Source organism: Phaseolus vulgaris, chromosome 7 (assembly GCF_000499845.2).
Source record: "Phaseolus vulgaris cultivar G19833 chromosome 7, P. vulgaris v2.0, whole genome shotgun sequence".
NCBI lineage: Eukaryota > Viridiplantae > Streptophyta > Magnoliopsida > Fabales > Fabaceae > Phaseolus > Phaseolus vulgaris.
The window spans coordinates 27,909,987-27,931,329 of NC_023753.2; the positions used below are offsets into that span (position 1 = coordinate 27,909,987).

The following is a 21,343-nucleotide window of genomic DNA, read 5'->3' on the forward strand; positions in this document are numbered from 1 at the left end:
TTATTTTGTAAGAAAAAGATGTGGTAAAATAAGTTATGTGAAAATTTACAATGGGTTAACATATTTATGATTTATCTAAAATGAACCAATTTAATTTTAATTTATATAATTGTTTGTCTTTGCTTTATCCTTTACATTTACATTGGGTTTGGTGAATTAATAATAGTTCAAAGGTATTTTTATAAAAGTGATTTTTTTATTAGGTATTTTCTGAATTATCACCACTCGTGATTACTAATCATTATTATTCTTAAATGTATTTAATATAATCGTAATTATAATCCTATTTATTATTTTTCTAACTACCACAACTTGTTTTTTTTCTTTTTTTTTTCTCTCTTCTATTGCTATTTTATTTTTAAAATGTGACATAAACACTTTATTATTATTGGTGATGACAAACTATAATTATTGAAATGCAGTCTCTTAAACATAATAAGATGAGAGTTAGTTCATTTTTTTTTAGTCTAAGATTTGTTGGAGAAGAATACATCTTCTACATATGTAAATTATGATTTTACAAAACTTATAATATGTTTTAAAAGCTAAATACCGTGATTAGATGGTATACTAATGTGTAGTATGAAATATGAATCTTGTTGAAATATGATTGATACATAGTATTTAAAAAAAAAAATTGTGTTGAGATTGTTTATGATGTATTGAACTAGAGATATGTACTAAGGAGATATATTGACTCTCCTAATACATTAGAATCGTGTAGATGAAGATATTCTGACAATAAAGATTCCTATGACTGAATTTGTAATTTAATTTGAGCTAGTATGTCATATGAGAGGACTTAATTTCAGTTTCATTTGGATCAGAGAGATAGTCAGTGACGGTAGTATGATAGATACAAATATCTAAGTCAAATTCAATGCATGTATCTTCCGAAACTATAGTAAATTATCTATGTATATTAGTGATAAATAATAATAAGTTATAGATAGACACTTGATTATTTAGTATACAGTAATTGATTAAGTGTGAAAATTAAGATGTCTATGACTATTTTAATTGAATCTAAAGTTATATTGAAAATTTTAAAAATATATAATTCATCATATTTTCTTTGTATATTTGTGTTATTTAAATATGTAAAGATTGTGTATTACACGAGAATATAAGAAAGATTATAGGTGATATAACTTCACATTAAACGATAATAATTTTCCTTTTACTTTTGTTGTTTTATCTTGATATATTATATATTTGTTTTTTTTTTTATGAAAATAAATATTAGTTTGTAATATCATATTATTTAGGTATGATAGCTGGTGGTGCTACACTACATAAAAGTTAAATAAAAGTTATAAAAATTAAAAATTAATATTCTAATAATAAAAATATACAACATTATAAAAAAATGAATGATTTAGTATATATTTAAAATATCATAAAAATTATATAAAAAATTATATTTTTAGAAAAAACATTTTAATATAAAAATAAGTAAATAAATATAAAATACATGATTAAATTTATTAACTTATCATTGTATTTACATGTAATTTTGACAAGAGTATAAATATAATTAAAGCTTTTAAAATAAGAAGTTATTTAATAAAATATCAGAGTAACATTCTTATCATTAAACTATTTAGTTTTTTTTATCATAGTTTTAAATTTTAATTTGTATAATTTTTTATTTAATTTCGAGTGGATGCTACTTTTAAATGAAGTACAAAAGGGAATTGTAATTCAAGTTATTAGAAAGCATAAGAATGTGTATATCTGTTATAAAATTAGTGAGAATGTAGATGTGGTTTAACATAAATACAAGAAGATGAATCCAATTTTCTCAACTGTAACAATAAAAAAAAAGTTATTTAAGAAGAGATAAAGAGGCACAGTCTGATACGGCATTTGGGAAGCCTTGTCCCCACTTGAAGAAGAAAAGAAAGAAAAAGAAGTTTAGGATTTAACCAAATCAATCCGTAACTAAGATGACCACATTTTCTCACCGATCTTCCTCTCAACAAAACTTTACCTCTAATAGGAAAATCAGTCAAATCAACTTGGAATTTCAATTAGTAACATAGGCTACTCATACTCAGATACCTCCTTCAACATCATTATTAATACCTACGAATCATATAGTTTTTATACTTTTTATAGAGTTCACAATAATCTTTTAACACAATCTAAAACTAGAAAGTTAATATGATAATCCACCTCAATTTTAAATTAAACAGTATTTTATACTTACTTAATATTAAATTTTAACTTAAACATCAAAATATTTTTTATAAATACACCATTACCTGTTACCTATGTAGCATAGACGCTAACAAAATACGGACACAGACACAAAAACACATATAATATTTAAAATGTAGGATACGAAGACACAAATCTATATATTATATAATTATGAATTTTATAAAGTGATAATAAATTTTTTTGTACACTAGTATGTTTATATTTTTTTTAAGTAGAAAGATGTTTTTCATGATTGGTTTAAAAGAATTCGTTCCTTATTTTTATAATTATAATAAAAATTTATACAATAAATTTGAGTTTTTAAAAAATTAATGTATATATTTTTTTAAATTGTGTTAGAACCGTAATAGAATTATAAAAAATTCAACAAATATTTTTTGAATTGAACACTTCACTAATACGTGTCTTACGAGTGTTATATGAATGTTGTATCCAACACACGAACATACCATTTAAAAGGAGTGTCCAAACTTTTCATTAAATACAACATCATCAACCAAAATTAACAACAATTTAAAGAATTTAAAAAAATCCAAAACTTTACTACTTTCTTTAGAATAGAATTTAATTTGTTACTTAAATTGTTTATGGTTAACTTCAATAATATGAACCAAGAGCCAAAACAATAATATTATTATTTTAATAAAATTGTGGAACTTCATATAATAATAATAATTTTATTATTATGAATTCAATATAATATTATATTGGAATGGAATAAAAGTGTGTGAAAAGTGGAAGGACAGTTGCGTCACTTTACACAGGATGAGTGTCGGTTACTGGTTAAGTAAGAACTCCGTTTTCTGATTTTGAACTGTGGCGGGTAGGCACAAAATGAGAACAAAAAACGGAAATTAATAGAAGAAAAGCAGCGAAAGAAAAGAAAATGGAGCGGAAAACCCCATCGCACCACACTACACTAGAGACCGTACAGTCCTAGTCAGAGAGAAGAAGCAAAACAAAGCACACTTTCTCTCTCTCTACTTTCTCTCTCACGCTCCAACGCACGCCCTGTACAGTGAAGCTGTGAAAATCCCCTTTCTCTCTCTGCGCTTCGCAACCACCCAACAACACAACCTCTCCGATCTTCCACACGCTTCAACATCTCTCTAGCACCAACCAGATTCTTCACTTCAGATACTCCAACACAAACCCGTTTCGATGGACTTGTACGGTCGGGGCCCCGTCAGGAATGGATCCAACCCGCTCAACCAACCCGAATGGCCCTCACCGGGCATCGACACTGCTCTCGAAGGTCTTTCACTCTTCTCTTCTCTTCTCTTTTCGCCTGTTAGGGTTTTTTAATGTCCAACTTGTGTTGTGCTAGTTTTGGGGTTTTCTGTGCTTTCTAATTAGGGTTTTGGTTTTGTGTAGAATCCATGTGGCATTTAACGCTCGGTGGAGGCGAATCTTACCCGGAGCGGCCCGGCGTTCCCAATTGTGTGTATTACATGCGAACCGGTGTGTGCGGATATGGTAGCAGGTGTCGTTACAATCACCCTCGTGATCGTGCTGCGGTAACCCTTTCCATCACTTTGAGATTCTGCATTAGGTTAGAGTTTCATGCAAGTGTTTTGTTTTTGTAGTAGGCATTGGTTTCATGCCTTTTTGGCCCTGTGTCGGTGTTATTGCTTATTTCTGAAGGTCAATGTTGTCTACGACTGTTCATTTACTGTGTAGTTAGTTATTTTCCTTTTTAGCGAGGGGGATGGGGGGGGGGTATTTAATTTTTACTTTCCTCAATGTGAAGTGCCATTTGAGAGTGGGAATCCAGTTTAAAGGATAGCCTGGTTGTGTTGCATAAGCCTATTTTAGTTACACAAAAGGGATTAAAAGAATGTTTATGCAGATAGCTAGTTTTTTTATTTCATCTTATTGCTAAAGTGTATGAATATGAATTGAGTCAAATGCTGTTTAGGTTGCTGCGGCAGTAAGAGCTACTGGGGAGTACCCAGAACGGGTGGGGGAACCTCCATGCCAGGTCTTGTTTTTTTATTTTATTTCCATACATGAATTTTTTCTATGTAAAATCTGCAAATTTTTAACTTGTATCTTTCCAATTTAAAATGGTTATACTTATTCTTCTTAGTCATTCTGATGAACAGTATTATTTAAAGACTGGAACCTGTAAATTTGGAGCATCCTGTAAATTCCACCATCCAAAAAATGGTGGTGGATATTTAAGCCAAGCTCCACTAAATACTTGTGGATACCCATTACGGCCGGTATGACTCTTCGTTTTGCTCTTCTTCTCGCACATGTAACCCACAGCAAACAATGCAATTGTTAAACCGACTTTTGTTTGAACAGGGTGAGAAAGAGTGCTCCTACTATTTGAAAACGGGGCAGTGCAAATTTGGTGTTACTTGTAAATTCCATCATCCTCAACCTTCTGGCACACCATTGCCAGCATCTGCACCTCAATTTTATCAACAGGTGCAGTCTCCTGCCGTTCCTGTGCCTGAACAGTATGGAGGAGCTTCTGCAAACTTGAGAGTGGCCAGGCCTCCTGTGTTGTCTGGTTCATATGTCCAAGGGGCTTATGGTCCTGTACTTCTTTCTCCAGGGGTTGTCCAATTTCCTGGATGGAGTCATTATTCGGTGAGAGGGACATGTGTGCGTGTGAAAAGTCAAATTTTCTTCATTTTAGCAGCTGTTTTCTTCTGACAATTTTAAATTGGTGCAGGCACCTGTAAGTCCTGTGCTATCTCCTGGTGCTCAAACTGCTGTTGGGGCCACTTCTTTATATGGAGTGACCCAGTTGTCATCACCAACATCAGCTTTTGCTAGACCATATACTCCATTGTCCTCTACTACCGGTCCTTCAGGAAACATACTAAAGGATCAATTATTTCCTGAAAGACCCGGTGAACCTGAATGCCAATATTTTCTGAGAACGGGGGACTGTAAATTTGGACTAGCTTGTCGATATCATCATCCTCGGGACCATATTGTTGCACGGCCATTTCTTAGCCCAATTGGACTTCCTTTACGTCCGGTATGTATGATTACTCACTTGATTTGATTATTTGTCTCATTGTGTGGTTAACTTTCTTAGATTTACTTAATTTAAGTTGTATGGTACTTTACAGAGTTACAGTTATAATTTATGATGTTATCCATATAAAATGTACATATCTACAAATGACAAATGTATGAACAACACATCTATTCTGCTCAGGGCACACTACTTTTATTCCCTTCTCATTAGAAATCAAAATTTGTAGGTAGTCTAGACAAGCTGCTCTTTTTGTACCTTGGGCCCTGATAGTATTAAAGTATCCCTGCATAGCAATTAACTCATAGCGTGGCTTCAGTTGCACTAGCTAGGATCAACATGGACAGCAATTGACCTGGAGTAAGAGACAATATTAAACTTTCTGCTTTGCACAATTAGTGTTGGCCCTTGACAGAACATGATATAAATATGTATATATAAAGCAGTCTTTCCGAGCCGTTTTGGCTTGAGACCTGGAGTAGTCTTGATCACATGTTCACTGAAGCCCTTATTTCATGAAAAATCAACCTTCGGTAAAAGCTTAACCTGTTGAATAAAAAACATGTGATTGTATTATTTTTCTATATATGTCAGTCCTAGTGTAAAAGCTGCTATTCACTCTATTTTTCTTTTAAGTTCGTATGGTATAAAAGTGACTTGCTAAAATTCTGTCTTTCCTGCTTCCACTGAAAAGGCCAATGTAGTGATGTCCATGATGCCAAATTTTGTGGCATGGTAGTTGCCGTCCTATCTTGAGTTTTGCATAGTTTCATTATGTTTGGTGGAATATGTGATGGAAACATAGGATCCGAACTGGGGAGGACTATGGCAGAAAGGATTTGGATTTATAGTTACATTGGAAGTAAATTTTGGTTGTGGTCAACTATGTTTCTTCCTTATTGAGGAAACATGCGATTTACTCAGCTATTGGACATCACAATAGCACAAGTTACTCATTTTGAATTCAGGCAGCCCTGCATAGATTTCATATGCAAAAAAATCTAATCCAGTTGTGCACAGTTGTGATCGGAGTGCATGTGCAAATAGAATTGTTTATAGCGTAATCCATTCATACATTTGTTTTTCCTCTCATTTACACTATTGTTTAGAGGTGTTATTTCTTTTATAGCATTAGTTTTATGTGGAAGATTTAATTGTTCTTAAGCACATTCTCATGTTCTATTGCAGCATTACAATTTGTGTGTTTTATATTTTTTATTTATTTTTGGGATTTCTTAATTAATTTGTTTTCTAGAAAACAGGGCGTACAACCTTGCGCTTTTTATTTGCAAAATGGGCATTGCAAGTTTGGCTCCACGTGCAAATTTGACCATCCTTTGGGATCTTTGAGCTACAGTCCATCGGTATCTTCTTTCATTGATGTGCCAGTTACTCCATACCCAGTGGGGTCTTTGCTGTCTCAGCTGGCTCCTTCAACATCTTCAGAGCTTCGGCCTGAACTGATGTCCGGGTCCAAAAAGGAATCCCTTTCAGCCAGAATACCTTCTTCTGGTACTTCTGTCGGTCTAATTTTCTCACAAGGTGGTTCTATCTCGTTATCTGATGTGCAACTCTCAAGTCAGAGTTCTGCCCCTCTTGGCAGTAGCAGAAGTACCAGACAAAGCGGTGAGATACGTTAATCTGGCTAGTGCAAAACTTGAAAATGACTCCTCATTAGCTATTGGAAGTGACTTCACAAGCCTCCATTGCTTCTGTTTATAGTCCTCAGTATTTTGATGGCAACTGTTCAAATTTTCACTGTCGTTGAGTATTCATCACCCAATCCTGTTTAGAGCCTATACTAGGTCATTCTCATTTGATTATATTAGTATCTCCAATAAGCATCAATTGGAAACTGAATACTGTCTACCCTCCTCGGTCTCTTCTGAATGTTATTATTCATCCTTTATTTATGGCGTTTGTGTGATGGTTGTTACATTTCTGCATGCTTGTGAGACAGCCTAGTTCCTGCCCCGTACAAAGATGAAGATTGAAGAGATGACTCAAGTACCATTTAGGCTATTGTTTTTTGGTTTTTACCTTTTTAGTACTTACAACTTGCATACAATGCCTCTCTTTCTCATTCCAAGAGATATATATATTCTCCTCGAAATCTGCTGTGGAAATTCTAGGAAAACCTAGGGTTGGTATTTTCTTTGCAACGCGATTACTATACTAGAACATTGTCTTGCCGTAATATAATTTTTCTAAGTGAGAATTTTAATGTAAATTTATTACTTCTAAACAATACTACTTGTTACATTTTTAATGCGGTTGTAAAAAATAACCAAAACCCCGAAGAATTTTTAATGTCTAATTTTCATTAAACATTATAATAAGGAAGTTCCGTAATCAGAAATAATAAACTCAACATACGTCTAAGAATGTCAAGAAAAAGTTGAACAGAAGGTATGAGGCATATTGTTGTTTTATAAAGTTGCCTGAAATGGTTGTTGACTTTTTTGTTCTAAGTGGACAGTCCATTTTAAAAGATAAAATAATAAATTTATAATTATTGATAAAAAGATAATAATGATTATATTTATATAATAAATGTGTGTTTGTGAGCATATTTATTGACAGATTGTGATTGGCTTAGCGCGTTAAATGATAAAAAATTAAGCAAAGTGAATGTAGTGAGAAAATATGGTTGCAGATGTGAGAAGCACACAAGCATGTTGCATACTAAGGTAGAGTTAGTATTGTTAATTCATGGAGATTTTGAAATTAGATATAACTAAGTAGTTAGTATTGGTTTAACATGAAATTAGAAAAAAATGTTAGTATTAATTAGTAGAGAGAGGGTGGTGGGTGAAGACAACACAGGTTACAGAATATCATGATTGTTCTTGCTCTGCTGGAGACAGTGAAGCCAATGTAATGTAGTGCATGCATGATCTTCCACACCTTTTCAACCAATCTGAAAATCAAAATAATAATACTAATACTAATAATAACGTTAGAACAATAGCTTTTAAAAAGATGCTGGTTTAAAAAGAACAATTTTCAGCTTTCATTGAATCAATCAAAACACGTGTACTATTTTCAACAAAAAGTTTAATTCAAGTGAATTTATTTTAGTCCCAAAATAAGTAAATATGATTAACTGTTAAAACTATTTAATTAATAAAATCAACTGCCATGGTTTGGGTAATGCATACAACAATTCCTAATGATAGAAGTGTGTGTATAATCAATAAATAGTTACTATAACTCTTAAGTTAATCATTATAGAAAATATTATCTACGATAACTTGTAATTTAACGACAATAAATTCTTGTATATTATCAGTTTTCTTATTTAAATTTTTTATTTCAAGATGAGAACAAAATTATTTTATATCCAAAAACATGGAATTATCTTAAAATTATTATATTTTTTTTTCGTTTTTCTATTCAAACCCGTTGCATATCTTTACATTATAAAAAAAAATTATCCATAAAGGAAATTCTAAATAATTTTATTCAAACACAAACCTAATATTCAGTGAAAAATATAAACCTTATTTGTATTTGGAGAGATACGAAAAATGATTGTATGCACTAAAATAAGATCACTAGACATTCAACTGAGCCAACTTTATGTTACTTTACGAATTTTAGGTTTTTATTGGTGCCGCAACAAATAATAACATTTTAACACATTTTTTAAAATAACATTTTATTGATTAAAACCTAATATTACTAAACTGAAAATAAAATTTATTTAATAAGAAATGAAATTCACACATCTAATTAGATATACACACACGTGTTAGGATAAATTATATTTTCAGTTTTTTATCCTTTCACTTATATATATATATATATATTTTAAAATAAAGAACATTTTTACAACTTATTTTATATAATCAATGGACAAATTTTTAGAACAATATAATAATAGCAGTATTTGAGTTATTTAATACTATTTTGATAAATATATAAATAAGTATTTGAGTTAATATAAATGATTCATGTATATACATATTTTTTAAAATGTTAAATTTAGTCCTTTTATGTTTCAAAACTCAATGAAGATTACATAAATTTGTTATTAAAAAAAGTAAACTAATGACAAAAATTAAAACGTGAGTTATACACTATATATTGCAAGAGTTTTTTTTCATTAATTTTGGTGATTCTATTGTGTCACATTATTTTTATTTTTTTATAATTTTTATTTTAATATAAGAATTTTATAAAAATTATGCTTTTATTAATATTTTATTTGACTGTTTGCAACGAATATATATTTCTAAGACAGAAAAGTAATTTTAATTTTTATGATGGAAGATGTTATTTGTAATGTCATATCAATATACTTTAACAGAGAGATCTTATAAGAAGCAATGAAGATTTAGGATTATAGTTTGAGATTAAAAAATGTATAAAAATAATTAAAATATCCATTCTCTGTATTCCATGATAAATTCCCTTTATGAAACATAAAAATTGAAATATAAAATACAAAACCTTTTCCCATGGCCTGAATTAAAATATAATTTCTTCTTCAGACAAGTATAAAAGTGTTCCTCATCATATGTAAAACCTTCTTTTAAGTTGGCAAGACCTTCATCATCCCTTCATCATCTGTTTTGGTATAAGCTCACATGATTCCACAGAAAAAAGAGTACAGAGAAATCCTTAATCGTAAATATATATATATATATATATATATATATATACATATATATATATATATACATATATATATGACTTTTGCACAATATGTAATCAATTGTTTTTTTTTTTTCATTTGTCTTTGGTTTTTCTTACATATACATATATATATACATATATATATACATATATATATATATACATACATATATACATATATATATATATATATACATATATATATATATATGACTTTTGCACAATATGTAATCAATTGGGTTTTTTTTTCATTTGTCTTTGGTTTTTCTTTACAGACAGAACAATAATAAGATGTATAACTTTTTAAAGTTGAAACTCTTCAAACCAAAATAATGAAGAGACAATAAGAGAGTTGGCTGCTGTTACTACCCTGCAGTGATCATTATATAAATATGATTATTCTTTTGAGAATGCTAATTTACTCTAATCTATTTTAATTTCTTCAAGTTCACTATTCTAAAAAAGATCTGCATGTTTTATAAAGTTAAATTAAAAGAGTAAAATTGATAACAAGTGACAATTTAATGTTTATTGTAGGAAGAAACAACTGTCAGTTCTTCTGTTATTGGCTCCTCACTACTTGGATACGAATAATTTCAAAATGAAAAGATTGCAGGTCTTGTTGAAGGTTATTGCTAAAACAAACTTGAAACTGCAGTTTTTGAAAGAATGGTAATGCAGAAAAAACAATTTGGTTACATATTGCATAAGCATAAAAAAAAATAAATAGAGTGAATATTGATAATAAGTAAAATAAAAATGTATGAATGATTACAAGTGAGGTACATACCAGTTTGAAATGATAAATTATCATTTTGCTGCATTAAATTAGAAATGAAAAATAGGTAAAATGCCCACTATTTACAAAAAAAATCACACACACATTTACAGTATAATATTAAGATGAAGTTGGTACAATAAAATTAATTACAGAAAAAAAAAATACCAAATCATATACTCATACATGAAAGCAATTGAGTTGTATAAGCAACCTCAAACTGAGATAAATAATAATAATAAATGATGCAAGAGACCATAGCATAAACAAAGACACATATGCAAATGAAAAATTAATAGTCAATAAACATGAAAAATCAGAAACCTGTAAAAATTTGCTTGAAGGATGAAAAGGAATATAATATCACAATTCCCAATTCAGTGCATATTTTGCATTTATGTGAAGTCTAAAATTTGGAGAATAAAATAAATATTTTTTTTTTAACTTTTGAACATCTCCAAGAGGACCATGAGAGGGAGTGGAAGACTCTTGTTAGAAGAATCCTTATTTGGAGAATAAAAGAAAATATTAACTTTATTTGGAGAAAGGTAAAAAAACTTGGAAAGAAAAAGGAACATAATAATAAACCAAAAATTTTCTTGTACATAATCTCAAATAAGAAAAATGGAAGACTTCAATTTGCAACAAGTTTTGTTGAAAATATTGAGAGAAATTGCAAAAAGTGAGGGTTTGAGGGAAGTTGTAGTTCAAAGGTTGGGATGAGTGAAAGGTATTGAAATGGGGCATGAAAGTTAGTACAAGGAGAGGAAGCTATTTGTATTATATTAAATTGAATGTGACGGTGACAAAAATAAGAGTTAAAAACATTTATTTTAGAGAAAGAAATTCATAAAATGAAGGATTGGAATAATTTATTATTCAGACAGAAATTTATTAAATGAAGAATGAAACGTTTTATTATAGAGAGAGAAGGAGAATTTTCTTACATAAATTCATTATTGTAGAAAGAGAAATTCATAAAGAATGTTATAAGGTGCGTTATTTATAAACAAAAATATATTATTATAATTTTAAATTTATATAAAATAATTTAATTTTAATTACTTTTTTAATATTTTTTTAAAATTTCTATAGTTTTATTTAAATATATAGTTTTTTAATATGAATTGATTTAATGAGTATTAATATCTTTTTTTAACTTATTTTAAAAAATATTTTTTATTTCTTAATTTAAATTAATATTTCTTAATTAAATAAGTTACAAGTTAATTGAATTAACTTTATAGTTTATGAGCTAGAGAGCTCATAAAATAAGTTATTATTTTGTATTGGTTAAACTAGGTTTTAAGTTTGTCAAATAAACTAGTTTTTGGACAGGTTGTGATTGAAATATTCCCTTCTCTTTATAGCAGATGCCTCATTTTTTTAATCATATCATGATTAGAGAGGAACAGGATATTCCTAATTGGATTCTAAATGAGTCTGGTCGTTTCACTCTTAAATTGGCTAGGACTTTTTTCTTGGAACCAGGAGTTCCAGGTGGTTGGGGTAAATTCATTTGGTCTTCATCTATTCCGCCTTCCAAAACTCTAGTACTTTGGAAAATTTTTCATGGGCGACTTCCTACAGATCAACATATTCAGAATAAGGGTTTGCATATATGTTCTATGTGTTCGCTTTGTGAAAAGTAAGAGGAATCTATTCAACATCTATTTTTTGAATGTTCTAACGCATTGCATATTTGGAGTTGGGTACGACAAATTTTTCTTACTTCTCATTTCTCTAATAAGGATGATCTACTTTCTTTTATTAAGAGTGATGGTAGTCCTTTGGTTAAATTGATTAAGCTTGCGGTGATAACCTTTTCTATATGGATGATATGGCATATGAGGAATTATGCTAGATTTCAGGATAAGATTGGGGTTTCTAAGGCTATTTTGATAATTAAAGATTTAACTTGTCTAGTGGGAAATTCGTCTAAAGCTTCAATGAAGAATGATATGTTGGACTTCAACGTGATTAAGTTTTTTGGTATTAAGACTCGTAGTGGTAAAGTTCTTCGTCCTCTTCCTATTAGATGGGAATTTCCTTCACCAGGCTGGGTCAAAATTAATACTGATGAGGCTGCTAGGGGGTATCCTGGTCTTGCTACTTGTGGAGGTATTTTTCGTGGGAGTATGGGAGAATTTATTGGTGCTTTTTCAGCGTTTCTTGAAGTTCAAACTGCTTTGGTTGCTGAGTTTTATGGAGTTATACATGCTATGGAGGAAGCTCAAAAAATGGGACTTACTAATGTCTGGCTTGAATGTGATTCTGCCTTGGTTTGTGCTGCGTTTACTGCTAGGACTAATGTTCCGTGGATGCTTCAGAATCGATGGAATACTTGTCTTAATTTTTGTGGGACAATCAGGTTTAGGGTAACTCATATTTTTCGTGAAGGGAATGCGTGTGCTGATAAGTTGGCTAATTTAGGATTTATTCATAGAGAATCATTTCATTGGTATAATAGACTCTCAGCTAGTCTGTTATTAGATTTCTTTATGAATAGGTATAATTTACCTATGTATCGTTTGTGTTAACATATGGGTTTTGGTCTAGTCCCCCCATATTTTTGTATTTTCTTTCTTTTTTCTTTTTTTAATAATATTTTTTTTTTCATGTGATGGCAGATGATTGTTGTTACTTGAGGTGTCAGCTTAGCTGAGATGTCAAGTTGCATAGTGATGCCTAACACGAAAACTTTATAAAAAATAAAAAAATAAAAAAAAATAAACTAGTAACTAGTTTATTAGTCTTATTGAATACACTGAAAGGAGAAGGAATGAATTGATAAAGATTAACAATAAAAAGAAAAAATATCAATTTTTTTATTACATTATTTGAAAAATCATATATATTAGTATCTAAATATAACAAAAAGTAATCTACTAGAAATATTTAAATTCTTCTTACAACTTACCTTAAATTGAATATTGGTAGAGTCTACTTAATTGTAATGAGAATAGGTGGAGTTATAAAAAATAGTAATGAAAATTTTATCATTTTCCACATGGAGTTAGGTACTTGTCCATTTTCACATCAGGTTTGTTTGAACAAACTTCTCCATGATCACTTTTAAAAGAGAAAAATATAAAGGAAAAATTAAAATTAACTTTTTCATGAAATAAAATTTACTTATGTACAAGTAAAAAATAAAAATGTACCTGAAATAAATTCTACAACACTAGTTTTGCATAAACTACTTTTAATCTATAGAGAAGTTAATTTAACTTTTTTTCTTATATTTTTCTCTTATAAAATTTGAAGTAGAAAAGTAATTAAAAATCAGTATATTAAGTTATTTTTACATTTTCTTGTTTTTTTTTTGTATTTTGCCAAAATTAACCTTATATATGCTAAAAGTGTCCTCACCAAAGTATAATAAAAAATAAGTTTACAATTTTTTTTTTCTTTTAATAAGTAGAATGAAGGATAATAAACTTATATTTGAGAATATTATCTTAATACTTTATTTATTATTATTTTTTAATTATAATTTCTTTTTGATAAAAAACAAAATATATCTTTTTATATAATTTCTCCAAAATATCATGTTTCTTTTACTAAGTTTTTTAATTTTTGTTTTGATACATCATATACTATTATTATTCTTATCCATATTATTTCAACAAACTTAACATTGAAACACTTTTTATATAAATTTTTTATTAAAAAGTGTATTTTAAGTCTAATTCAATCTTATAAATCTGGTCTATAATTAATGTGAGGTTTACACACACTTATATACTATAAAATATATTTAGTTTTAGTCGATGTGGGACCTCCAACACACTCCCTCACACTAAAACTGTCAACTCGTGCGTAAGACTATATATTTATGGGCAGATAACGAATGATAAACCCACCAAACTCTCGTCATAATAAACTTCATTTTAAGTATTAAAAAGTAGACTTTGGGCATAACTTAACCTTATTAGATAAAATTTGCACCCACTTATATATTATGAGATAAAATATGTTTATATCTTATCAATCTTAATCTCAAACAAACATTTAATAACTATGTGTAGGGTAAGATGAATTTAAAGTGAACAAACATTAAATAATTAACATATAGAAACAGACAATATACTTATATATTCAAAATATTTATTGAAAATAAATTATTAAACCGATAATTTATTTATTCAATGTTAGGTCCAAGTCTTTCATTTCTTAAAATAATTATTTTAGTCTTTAATTTATTTAAAATGCATTAAATTAGTATTTTATGCGAAACATAAATAACTTTCTACGGTTAACAAAATTTGATGTATCTAATACGTTATTTATGACTTAATATATGGTGACTATTTTCTTCTCAACATCATTCATTCCATTCTAATAAATATTTTCAAAATAAGTTATTAAACTGATCAATTATTTAATGTTAGGTTTAGGTCTTCCATATCTTGAAATATTTATTTTAGTATTTAATTTTCTTAAAATGCGTTAAATTAATTTTCTGGTGGGATCACCCCTCTCAATTAATTTTTTTTTTCATCCATACAATTCACATCCAAAATTTAACTATAAAACGAGCCTAATTTTTTTTCATTTTTAGTCCTCATTCTTGCTTTAGTTTGACTTTCATGAAAACGTACAAATTGAAAAATTCTTATGAATTATGTAAAAATAAAATAAAAGAATACTTGCTCCTTCAAATTAGTTTTAACACTTGTGATGATTCAATTTTTTTTCTTCTCAGTATCAATATAAGATTTAAGCAATCATAATTTCATTTAGGTCAATTTGAATTAAGTATTATGTATTATAAAAAAAAGGAAAATGAGAAGAATATAAAGATAAGAAAGAAACAAATGATTAAAATTTACCAAAAAAACATGTAAATATTTTTTTTTCTCTATAACTATAACTTCCAACAGAAAAAAAAAACAAGTGAAAAAAATTAACAATTCAAAGAAGTTTTTTTCTACAATCATTATTTTCTAATAATGCTTTTTGTGTATTTCAAATGTAAAAATTATTTATAATTTATAAAAATAAATTAAGCAGTCACTACTAAAAAAAGTATCAAATAAAAACTAATTTTAAAGACTAAAAATAATTAATTGTTATATCAATTAGATACTTATTTTAGAGATTAAGGTTGTGTTTTTTTTCAATATTCCACATAAATATTTCAAGGATAATAGATTATTTAATTAAAGTATATAATGTTACAAAATTTATAACCATATGGATGTTGTATTAGGAGTAGACATTATCTTATTCTTAACATAGCTCAACCTCTTCACAATTTTAAAGAATGGAAGTGAGAATCTTTGAGGTCCATTACATCTAGGAAATATTTTTCAAATTTTTCATTGATTGATTATTTTTTGTAATAAATTAAAATATTATATTTTTAAATTTAATTTATGTAGCTTTTTTTTAGAAGGAGATTTGATTTTAAAGAAGGACTAATGATATGATAGAAAATTTATATGCATTGGTGAATTTTTGCTAGCCATGATCTGGTTTTGAGGTTTTTTTTTGCTTATTGTGATTCCAATGGTTGAGTACCCTCTAGGTTGTTAGTTGCTTGGTGTCTGGTTGAACTTGAAAACATTAGTAATATGTTTCAAATTTTAGTTCCTTTATGGTTAATTTTGTGAAGATGATAGCAGGAGATCTGTTCGACCAAATGCATAAGAGATACAAACTTGAATATTGGAGCCAGCTATCTTGTGAGGGGCTAGCGTTACAAGTGTCCAAAACATATACCATTTTTAAGATTTGTAATATAAATTGAAGTTATTATGGGTAGTAAAACTCTGTTCAAGTGGCCAAAGCACATCACAAATTCTCAGTTGTGCAGTTAATTAAAGCAGAAAAGGACGTGCACAAAGCTGTTACTATATTCGATTCTGCAACTGCTGAATATAGTAATGGGTTTCGTTATGATCATGAAACTTTTGGTCTCATGATCTCTAGGTTAGTCGCAGTGAATCAGTATAGGACAGCGGAAGGGATGCTTGAGAGAATGAAGCAAGAAGACTCTATGGTTACAAAGGACACATTACAAGTGAGATTTGTATTTAGTTAAATACTATGAATTAACTTTATTTCTATTTGATGTAGTATCTCATGAGATACAATTCAAGGCTTGAAACCAGGTGCAGACATGTATGGAAAAATCATAAGTGGCCTCTTTGCTGGAAGCAGCTTTCAAGAAGCTGCAAATCGAGCAAGTTGGAGCCTTCATGCTAGGATGCATAACATGGTAGTCCAGGGTCTTTGTAATAATGTTGATCCACCTCGTGCATTCAGTTGTATCTGAGTATGCGTACTAGAGGCATCCCTGTTGAAGTGGCACTTTTGATTGTCTAGTCAAATGTTTTTTGTAAGAGAGGAGACCTGCACAAAGCTGCTCGGACTCTTGATGAGATGGTATTAGATGGATGCATTCCAGACGAACAAATATGGAATGTTGTAATTGGTGAATCTTTAGTTGTTTCTAGTATAGTTTAGCTGTCTTTTAAATGCAATGATTTGATCATCATGTGACTCCACCATAAAAAAATAGAAAAAGAAGAGATTCTAGGATATTGTTGAAGAAAAAAGATTTCTTGCAATCACTGTATCTTTTGAACTCTTAAGTTCTACGACTGAATTTTAGTGAATTCTAGGTTTCTAAATTACCCATTTCTTTTGATCCGCTTCAAAGAACTTCAACATTTATCAGTGGATGCAAATATTAATTGCTTTTGTGGAAATTTTGACGTCATTATTATATGAACACGGATCTTACATGGACAACTAAATATGCTCTAATAAGTGTATGCAATAACAGACAGGAATGCAATTCTACTAATCTTTATATTTTTGGAGCTTCATAACATTACTAGTTCATGCCTAAATTGTTGCATCATGAAATTTGAAGATGTTTTTTTTTCTTGAAAATATAGTTTTATCTTTAGCTTTTACAATTTTGACATTGCAGATCCAAACTAACATTTTTCTTTTTTTTGTACCTAAGATGCGCTGTCTTTGCAATTCATGATCTCACCTCATTTCAAATGGTTGACATTTTCTGATGATCAGTGTCTCTGTGATCTGAAGGTTTGAGCTTCAAATTGAGAAAGTAAATATGCTGTGTAAGATTTACTTCCTTGGGGGGGGGGGGCGAGTTAACATTACACACAACCCTTTTCTCTCTTCTTTGGGCTCTTTTGCAGCATTTCTTTTAATTAGGAACATGCTTTTTGGAAAAGATTTTCCAGATTCCTGACCGTCTGGGCAAGGTAAACTCAGGTAATTGCAAAATCATTTTGTTTTGATCAAACCCATCACTCGTGGTTGAAGTTGTCAGTTCCTAGAAAACTTGTTGCTCAAACAGTTGCAGTAATTTAGCAAAATTTCGAGTATTCTTTAGTGTTCTTATAGTGTAATCGTTAAGTTTTTAGTTGATACATTATTGATTTGCATATCGCAATTATATGGCCTGACTCTCAAGCTTAATTTATTGGAATTTCGTTTAATGTTGGCTTCACATACGCACATATGTTAAATAAAGGGGGAATATTCACTACTAAATAGCCGCTTAACGAGGATGAGTTATCATTATCACTGACTTGTTGAATATTGACTGTTGAATATTTATGAATTCGGGCTGAATACCATCAACTTTTTCTTGTTGTATACTTGTAGTTGTATATCTTATATCAGAAATAAGATTCAATTCCTTGAAAAGTTGCTCAAGTAATCTATTCTCCGTTAAAAAGAAAACCAACTTGGTGTAAACTATTGCTTACCCGATCAAGACAGTGCTTATAAGGTTTAACAAATGGATTAATCAAGAACTTATAGTTCTTGGTTTAAGTCAGCTTTATATCTATTAAACAAAAGTATTGCTTTTTTTTATAATATATGATTTAAATAAAGAATTTCGATAGAATATATATATATATATATATATATATATATATATAATTTGTTCCGGACACAAGACATAATCAATCCAATTAAGTTATTGAAATAGGTAAATTTTTTTGAATATAAACAGAACACTATTAAGGGGGAAGTCAGTTCCATGTCTCTCTTTGTAGGAAGTGCAACAAAGAACATGCTGCCCAAAACGCCAATTCCCTGCATCTCAGCTGAGGATGCTGGAAAGAGGCAATTCACTACATTCTAATCAAACAACATAATTGCTGAAAATACAAAAACTGACGTCACTGCATGCATGAAATCTATGAACTTTAGGTGATATCTTGTTGCGAGTTGGGGTTGAAGGGTGGTTGATCCATCAATTACCTACAAGCCCTTGAGGGTAGCAACCCATAACAGATGTTCCCCTTGTTGTCTCTGAAGTCATCAGTTAAACATAACAGGAAGCATGAGGCACCAGATAGAGATACAAGTGCAGCAGTCATGGCCTTGCTGACAGAGTCACAGTTGCCACTATTTCTGAAGATTGGAGAGAAGTTGGAAAGCAAGGACTGTGCCAGTTGGTAAAAGGTTGGCCTAATGGGCAATGCTCTAAAAAGTTTGGCTAATATTTAGGGATGATCACCTACAGAAACAAGTGCAACAGTCATGACCTTGATGACAGAGTCACAGTCGCCAATATTTGTGAAGAGTGGAGAGAGAAGTTGGAAAGCAACGTATGTGCCAGTTGGTAAAAGGTTGGCCAAATGGGCAGTGCCTTAGATGTCTAATAAATGAATTCTAATTTTTGAATTCTAATTTTTTTTAGGGGTTATGTTATATTTAAATTTCATTTCTTAATATGATATTAGAACTTATTTTAACAAGAATTTGTTGCGCTATCGTGTCACCTATTATTGGATAAATACTTAGTCTTACACGTGACTTGACAACTTCGGCGTGAGGGAGTATGTTGTGGATTTTACACCGACTAGAGATAATGTCAATTCATAGTATATAAGTAGGTGTAAACCTCATCTTATAGACCAATTTTGTAAGGTTGAGTTAGACTTAAAGTCAACTTCTTAAGATAGTATGAGAGTTATTTAGAACCTAGTCTATGTTGGATCTATCTTGTCATCCTTCATTAGGCTTTTATTGGAACACTTATAAATATATAGCTCCACATACAAGTTGACATGTTTGGTCTATCGTGTCATCGGTTATTATGTTACAAGTTGACATGTTTGGTCTATCGTGTCATCAATTATTATGCTACAAGTTGACATGTTTGGTCTATCGTGTAGGTTATTATGCTTCTATTGGATTACCTATAAATATATAGTCTCACACAGTTGACTGGTCTCGACGTGAGATTGTGTGTTGGAAATCTTACATCAACTAGAAATAAGACTACTTCATAGTGTATAAGTGGGTGCAAACCGCACCTTAAACCCAAGTTAATAGGAAGACTTAGGGAATTTTACCAAAATGGTGTAGTTTTTTTTTTTTAGATTTACGTAAATGGGCAGATTCGGAAAAAATTATAGAAATGGGCATTTTTTTGTCAAAGTTGCCAATGATGTAGGCAACATAAATTAAATTCATTAATTCTGGTACACTTGTCTTTTTAATTAAAGTTGACGACCGGATTGACAACTTCAGTTTAAATAAAATTGAATACTGGATTGACAACTTCAGTGTATACAATTCAATTGGCAAGTTCACTTGATTTTTTTTAAACAAATGAAAATTAATATTTAAAAAAAAATATTTTATAAATAATACCAAAATTTAATTTTGTTTTATTTAAGAAAATGATATATAAAGTTGAATAATTAAAATGAATATTTTTTACAATAATTTTAAATAAATTGGGTTAAAAATGATTGGTTTGATAAATTAAAAATATTTAGTATTTTTTAAATATTGTTAAAGTTAAAAATACACTTATAAAAATGTGATATAATTTATGTATAAATTTTTAGATTATATAATATATGAAAGTATAAATTATATAATATGTAAAAAGTAATAATATACATGTATTTTTGTAAAATAAATATATTAAAAATAAATTAAATTATTGAATATAAGTTATTAAAAGAAGATGATATTAAAATATTTGATGAGAACAACATTGCAAAGGATGAGTCTACTGTCTAAATGAACAATTTCCTCTGTTGTGACCTTCATTGCGACAGTAAGAACATTTTTTTGTCTTGTTCTGAATTGATTGATCCATTTCATTATGCAAACGAGTTGTAATTGGCCGTCTCGATTTTTTACGTCGCATGTAGGGTTTTGGTATGAAATTTGACTCGGTATAAGTAGACCAATAATCCTCGTTTCGAACAGGGTGAAATTCAACTTGATATGCCTTGCTAATCGTGTGGAGGTTGTAAACTAGATCAATGAATGTCGTCATTTGTAAATGACAAGAGGAACAAACGACAATAACATGACGACAGGGTAGTCGAAGAGCTTGGAAGTTGCCACAATCACACCACCAATCATTTAATCTAACTGTATATGATTGAGGTTGCCGACCATGTTGGGGGGTGGCTAATTCTTGGACATCAAATTCAGAATTTTCTGCATTAAACCTTTCCACAAAACACATAGCCGAATCTTGTTTATGCGATCTATCCAGGAAAATGCTTGCTTGAACTCGGATCGCATAACTGATAGCTTTGCCTGTACTATGGGTTGTTTCATCTCATAAGTTGTCATAAAGAAGTAAATGAAATTAGTTAAGTGGTAAAAGGTCGTAATTATCTGTGAAAGAAGGTAAGGAATGTAATTATCCATGTTAATCAACTATCGTT

The 21,343-nt window shown here is 29.7% G+C and overlaps 1 protein-coding gene and 1 pseudogene across 3 annotated transcripts; one reads left to right on the forward strand and one right to left on the reverse strand.

Moving 5' to 3' along the window:
• The first annotated feature begins 2,957 nt into the window (after window positions 1–2,957).
• Window positions 2,958–7,337, forward strand: LOC137829619 (zinc finger CCCH domain-containing protein 32). Of its 3 annotated transcripts, XR_011084046.1 has the most exons (8): window positions 2,975–3,481; window positions 3,601–3,743; window positions 4,145–4,207; window positions 4,332–4,451; window positions 4,537–4,827; window positions 4,913–5,224; window positions 5,454–5,584; window positions 6,480–7,337. XR_011084046.1 is itself a non-coding variant. In XM_068636463.1 (7 exons), the coding sequence occupies exons 1-7, from the start codon at window positions 3,388–3,390 to the stop codon at window positions 6,862–6,864; spliced, it is 1,401 nt and encodes a 466-aa protein (XP_068492564.1). In that variant the 5' UTR covers window positions 2,958–3,387; the 3' UTR covers window positions 6,865–7,337. The 3 variants fall into 3 exon arrangements, 2 of the variants coding, with proteins under 2 accessions (XP_068492564.1, XP_068492565.1); XM_068636463.1 differs by lacking the exon at window positions 5,454–5,584 and having other exon boundaries at window positions 2,958–3,481; window positions 6,487–7,337; XM_068636464.1 differs by lacking the exon at window positions 5,454–5,584.
• An 11,278-nt stretch (window positions 7,338–18,615) lies between these two features.
• On the reverse strand, window positions 18,616–21,138 carry LOC137829354 (protein DMP4-like; annotated as a pseudogene).
• Window positions 21,139–21,343: the final 205 nt, after the last annotated feature.

Coding starts and splice junctions, on each gene's coding strand:
- LOC137829619 (XM_068636463.1), top strand. CDS start 3,388: ATGGACTTGTACGGTCGGGGCCCCGTCAGGAATGGATCCAACCCGCTC. Junction 4,208..4,331: donor TGGGGGAACCTCCATGCCAG/GTCTTGTTTTTT, acceptor TCTGATGAACAG/TATTATTTAAAGACTGGAAC. Junction 5,225..6,486: donor TTGGACTTCCTTTACGTCCG/GTATGTATGATT, acceptor TCTAGAAAACAG/GGCGTACAACCTTGCGCTTT.